A 6,559-nucleotide genomic window follows, 5' to 3' on the forward strand; every position below is an offset into this window, starting at 1 on the left:
ATACTTCATGCCTGAGATAGCAGCACAATGATCTTCTTATTTATAGCTTCTCTGTTGAAACAGTACTACATTACAGCAGTTCATCTTCCATTAAAGTTGATTCATAATTTTATATGAAGCTGCTTACTCAGTGTCTCTTGCATATATTAAAATAGTCATTATTTACACTACTGTTCAAATTATTTTTTTTTTCTCAAAATAATACTTTTATTCAGGAAGGACACATTAAATCGATCAAAAGTGAGAAAGTACATTTATAATGTTAAAAATTTCTATTTCAAATAAATGCTGTTCTTTTGAACTGTATGTATTAAAGAATTTTGGGAAAAAATGTATCACGGATTTCACAGCAAATCTGCATATTAGAAATATTTCTGAAGGACCACGTGACTGAAGACTGGTGTAATGACAGCTGAAGATTCAGCTTTGACATCACAGGAATAAATTACATTTTAAAATATATTAACATGGAAAACTAATATTCACAATATTACTGTTTTTACTGTATTTTTGTCAAATAAATGCCGCCTTGGGAAGCATAATAAGACATCTAAAATCATTTAAAAATCTAACCGACCCCAAACTTTGAACTTTTTTTTTGTTTGTTCAGTGTTTTTGTTAATCTTAAAAGGATGTCGTCATATTTTATCAAAATGTCATCATATCGTTTACTCACGTTCCTATCATTCCAGACTTATATTACTTTCTTTTTTTACAAAAGTAGAAATTATTTAAAAAAATTATAAAAATGATAACATAAAATGTACGCTTTTTCAATATCTCCGGTATGCTTTTTCTAGTATCATAAAAGCTATCTATATGACTACATGTCTTGTGAAGCTGCATGACGATCCGTCATATAGGTTTGAAACCATATGAAGGTGAGTAAATGACAACCTTCATTTTTGAGTGAATTCTGTCTTTAATTGGTTATCCAGAGCTCTCAGCTGCTCTAGAAAGCCTGAGTTGGGACAGATGTCCCTGTTCAACCTGACAGCGATGATGGCGTCCGTAAGAGTGAGGTTCTCACACATCATGAGGAAGGCCAGGACCAAGGCTCCGGAGCGACTGACTCCCATTGCGCAGTGAACCAGCACTTTGCCTGCAGTACACAAAGAACCTCCTAACTTATTCGGTATCTCTGACAATCGTTATGAATTACATATTTCACTTATTAAAATGACTGTATTGCCTGCTGACTTTGCACGGCTCCATTTATTCTTTTGCTCTGCTTCTTTTAATTTCAATACAATCACTGACAAAATTAGTCAGAAAAAGGTCAAGGAAGTCAGACTTGCCATTTTGAGAGAGTGCAGCTTTAATGAAGGATGCAGTGGAGCAGAAATACTGGCTCAAATCAAACTGTGGGTGATCTGAAGCCTCCACTCCACAGTAACTTATACTCATGTCTGAGTAGACCTGGGCGCCCGTGTTAATGCGATGCGGTCCGTCGGCACAGTTTACAACATGAGTGATTCCCAGATCAGCGAGGAGTCCTTTATCACGAGCCGTTGACCTGAAATGAGCGGCTGTTTAACACGTCTTCATGTTTTGATTACATCATTTACGTAGAATAAACTGTAAACACAGACACCTATAGTGTGAAACTTTGGATTTTCACCAGTATCTTGTTTTACTCCCAAGACTGTGATGGTTCAGTACTTACTCATCTCCGATGTACAGGCCGGGCCAGATAAGACTGACAGGTCCGAAAGGCTGTCTGTTTGTCAGCAGCAGGCACCGCAGATCTGATATAGATGGCGTCTCATACACTGCCTGCAGCTGAGAGGCCAGTGGTTTGTCTTTAGGAGCTTTTCTGTTAAAAAAATGTTAGAAATCTCTGGAAACAAAGATATAGCCTTATATATAGCCTGTGTTAATTCAATGCACGTGTTCTGAGTAGAATGATCAGTGCACATTTTCATGGGACAGTTTGTATTTATTACACATTTGACCTTTCTGCTTCTGTAATCATGTTTGCCTTCACAGTCACCGGTGAAAATTAACAGATAATTCCTGAGGTACTGTGTAATTTATTTCACATACCAACAAGAAAAGATATGTTTCAGAGGGAACAATGTGACAGTTTTGGTCTGTTCCACTGGACTGAGAAATAATTTAAATGCTTTATCATCACGTTCTTGTTTGGTCATCAATATCTGTAGGTCAAAACACCAGTGTTTTTGACCAGAAACCGTAAATATGTTGAAGCATATGATACCCTTTAGAAACTCACTACAGGAGACCAACCCTTAAGTCATGTAGCCATGCATGGCTCTTCCACCTTCCCATGATAAAGAGCAAGCCAAAGCCGTTTCATTTCGCTCCAGTAAAAAAACCAAACATGCTAGCTGGCTCATTTCGAGACAAGTTCAAAGTATATCTCATCTGGAAGAAATTTAAAATCCTGCCATTTATTTTGCGACCCTGCTGCCCTTTGGAGGCTATTTATTATTTATGGGGAAACCCTTCAATTTTGCCTTCTGATACCCACTTTGCTATTGCACTACAATGGATATTAGCAAATAAGATCTGGCCCAATAGAACTGGGTCAAGGCCATGGGAAAGGAGGCCCTTAAGGGATGTGCTCTTGAAATGGGATTCATCACATTGTTACCAAGTTTTCAGTTACAATTTGTAAGCTTCCAGTTTTTTCTTCTTCTCTCGGACGAGGCTCATGTCAAGATGTCGAAGCTGGTTAAGAAAGCCAGGATTAGGACAGATGTCCCTGTGTTGCCGTACAGCTTTAATGGCCTCCATTAGTGTAAGATCCTCACAGATCATGAGGAAGGCCAACACCAGGGTGGCAGAGCGGCTCACTCCCATCAGACAATGGACAAACACTCTTCCTGAAGAACAGAACAGAATCAATGCATGACATTTTTACAGTGCAAATGCTACTTTTAGTAGGTTATAGCCAAACGAATTCTTCATTGGTTTTGTAAGGTCGTACTGTTTTAAGCCTTCAAACCTCAGGTCAAGTCAGTTTATAATCTAGGTTCAGTTTTAATTAATTTAATACATTTTAATAAACATATATACTGAAAAGGGAATGTGAGAGGTAATTGTTTTCTAAATGACCTAATTAGCCAAGGCATAAAAATACATAAAAGAACGGAAAATAAAAACAGACACTTCTTATATAATGGTATTTAATACAATCGATTAATTTATCACGCGTTTTTATGCAACCTTGGGTTATGTTCACGTTGCATTTATACAGTTTTGAGTGCGAATTTTCGAGCTTCTTTCAGTGCTTTGGAAAAATTAATCATTCTGTGAATCAGTTCGGTATGGTTCTATTTTTCTCTGAGTTTCGAAAAGCTCATTTTTCTCATCACTGTTTGCGTTACATCCCGTGCAAACAACATTCTAGGTGTTGTCTACGCGCGTGAGCCAGGAATATAATGCACAATCTGGTGATCATGTATTGTGCCGCCAATTTTAAAAACTACTCGAAAAAGAAGCTGTAAAATGGAAATAAAAATAGACGAACGTGGAAATAAGGTAAGTAAGGGGAAGTCGTGGCCTAATGGTTAGAGACTTGGACTCGTAACCCAAAAGTTGTGGGTTCGAGTCTCGTACCGGCAGGGATTGTAGGCACATGTCACGTCACTTTCACTTTCACTTTAAATACCATGTTTAGTACAGACATGGCCAGACGTTTTGGCAGTGACATAAATTTTGTGTTTTGCAAAATTTGCTGCTTCAGTATTTGACGATTATTTTTTCACGTTTCTATGGTATATTGAAAAACAATTATAAGCACATATCATAAGTTTTAAAGGCAAAAAATATATAATGAGTCAATATTTACAGTGTTGACCCCTGTTCTTCATAACCTGTGCAGTTCGCTCTGGCATGCTGGATATTAGCTTCTGGGCCAAATCCTGACTGATGGAGATCCATTCTTGCCTTATTAGTTCTCGGAGTTGATCACAATTTGTGGGCTTCTGCTTGTCCACTTTCCTTTTGAGGACTGACCACAGATTCTCAATGGGATTGGCAACTCCAGGGAGTTGCCATGGATCCAAAATTTCACTGTAATGATTTCGAGCCACTTCTTTATCACTCTTGCTTTATGACATGGTGCTCCATCATGCTGGAAAATGCACGGATCATCGCCAAATTGCTCATGGATCATTGGAAGAAGTCGATCGCTCTTGCAGGATGTTTTGATACCATTCTTTATACATGGTAGTGTTTTGGGGCAGAATTATGAGAGAGCCCACTCCCTTGGTTGAAAAGCAACCCCACACATGGATGGTCTCAGGATGCTTCACTGTTGGCACGTCACAGGACTCAGGACACAGTTCACCTTTTCTTCTCCAAACAATTGATTTTCCAGATGTCCCAAACAGTCGGAAGGGAGCTTCATCAGAGAAAATAACTTTGCACCAGTCTTCTGCTGTCCAATCCTTGTACTTCCTGCAGAATTTCAGTCTATAGCAATCAGTCTGCTGTTACAATCTAAATAGTATGATAGTGATTTTACCTGACTAGTACTCATTCACACTTTCACATGTGCTGCTGATATGATTAGTCAATTATTGTTAGCTGGTCATTTTGTGTCAGGATCAAAAAACTGTTAAATTAGTTTTTTGTGAAAAGTTTTTTCTCAAATTATTTTACACAAATGTCAATTATTTCAAATGCATCTGATCACTCAACACAATAATCTAGAAACAATGTGAATGAACACCACAACAGCTTAAGCTGCAAACTTTGCAAAACACAAAATGTATGTCACTGACAAAACTTTTGGCCATGACTGCAGTCGTAGTTGTAGCAGTCATAGTGCGCGACTTCGTGTGCGTCGAATACAGCGGCAGGTGGGAAAATTAAGCATTCCCCAAGTAGGGCAAAGCAAGGTACTGATTTTTTATATTTTAGATAGTTAAAGACTTCCCAGTGATATTTTATTAAATATTGCATTAAAAAAATGTACATGAGGATGTTTCTTCCAATTTAACTCACCGTTTTTTGACAACGCAGCTCGTATAAACCTTGCTGTGGGATAGAAAAACACACTTAGGATGAAATCTGAGGAATCATCAGCCTCCACTCCATAGTAATCTATATCCATGTCTCTGTAAAAGCGGGGTCCAGTGTTGACATGAGGGGGTCCACTAGCAGCGTTCACAATGTGTGTGATCTCCATATTATACAACATTGACTTGTCTCGTGCCGCAACCCTGAGAAAACACAAACACAGAGAACATCTGTAGTTCTGTACATTTTCATTCAATTTCCATTTGAATAGAAAACATAATACATACTCATTGCCAATGTACACATTAGGCCACACTTGGTTGACATGTCCAGTGGGCCGTCTGTCAGCCAACATGAAGTTCTGCATTTCGGCAACGGAAGGTGTTTCATAGGCACACAGCTCCTTGAGGGACATCCTGGCCAAAAAAATATTTAAAAAAGGACATTTTTATTTGAAAATTGCAGTAAGGTATTGGATATTATCACGCTGCCTTACATGCAGTTTAGATGCATTCTCCAAAAGCCCATCAAACTAGCTGAGCCCACCTGAGGCCGTTGCTCGTGAAATCTTCTTGTTGCTAAGAGGCTGAGAGCACACTGACACTCCACTTCAGCTCTTAACATCATTAAAATGAATACTGAGGGCTTTTTATGGAATATCATTCCACTTAGGATTCCTTGACTGTTGTGGCAAATGTGTTTACAGCTCAGGTGTGGGAAAGAAAACGTGCGATGCCAGAGCCGAGAGCGATTCAGTGAGGTTAGCTTCCATAATAGCTCTCCAAAACACCAAAATGTTACTTTCTAAAAGCCTCTAAAATCTCCCCTCCTTTTGTGAACTTACATTTTGCAGCCGGTGGCCCTTTTTTTCCCTCGTTCTCAGATTGCCTGCTCTTCTCTCCTCGGTCAGGGACGTTGTCAACAGCCAGTCCACAGATATGTCTCTAGAGGCTGTTTCTTTTTTTAAATGGTGTATAATTATAAACCTCCCTGGATACAAAGAGCTCTTCCAGGTCTTAGTGGGCAGTCAGGTTTGCTTTTAGAAGACTGTCTTTCCCTAGACAATGATCTTTTGAGCATGTTCTGCACATATGGTGTATATCTTGGCTAGACTCCCAATATTGTAAATCACTCTTGCAGTGCAGACGAAGGTAAAGGTGGGTCATCAGCGGCTTTCATTGAACACATACATCTTTATCATGAGTCACTGTGCAGGGAAATACACATAATCTCACAAGGTCTCGCCAGCTGCTAGGTTAAACACTCTTGAAATCCAGATGTTTCTTTCATTTGCCTTGAGGGCGAGTCTTTGATAAATGGTGAGATCTTTGCACATGCAAGTGCAGTGACATGTTGGGTAATTGGAGCGTGTCAGATACCCCTCTCAAAGATATGCTGTCTTCTTTGCACTCCAGCTGAAAGTGTTTATAGTTAGTGCTCAAATGCTTCAGTAAATTAGGCTATATGTGTAAAGCAGGAAAAGACTTAACTAAGAGTTGTTCTTACCATGCCGGTAAAATAAGCTTTGAGCCCCATAGTAATTATGGTTTTATGATGCTAATAAAAA

General features: G+C 38.9%; 1 protein-coding gene across 1 annotated transcript; it reads right to left on the reverse strand.

Moving 5' to 3' along the window:
* Positions 1–1,923: 1,923 nt before the first annotated feature.
* On the reverse strand, positions 1,924–5,548 carry dusp13a (dual specificity phosphatase 13a). The gene is made up of 4 exons (XM_016457934.1): positions 5,489–5,548; positions 5,280–5,408; positions 4,978–5,195; positions 1,924–2,849 (listed from the first exon to the last, which is right to left on the reverse strand). Exons 1-4 carry the CDS (start codon positions 5,518–5,520, stop codon positions 2,629–2,631), a joined length of 600 nt encoding a protein of 199 aa, XP_016313420.1. The 5' UTR covers positions 5,521–5,548; the 3' UTR covers positions 1,924–2,628.
* Positions 5,549–6,559: the final 1,011 nt, after the last annotated feature.

The sequence above is a fragment of the Sinocyclocheilus anshuiensis genome, unplaced genomic scaffold (genome assembly GCF_001515605.1).
Source record: "Sinocyclocheilus anshuiensis isolate Anshui unplaced genomic scaffold, SAMN03320099.WGS_v1.1 scaffold63, whole genome shotgun sequence".
NCBI lineage: Eukaryota > Metazoa > Chordata > Actinopteri > Cypriniformes > Cyprinidae > Sinocyclocheilus > Sinocyclocheilus anshuiensis.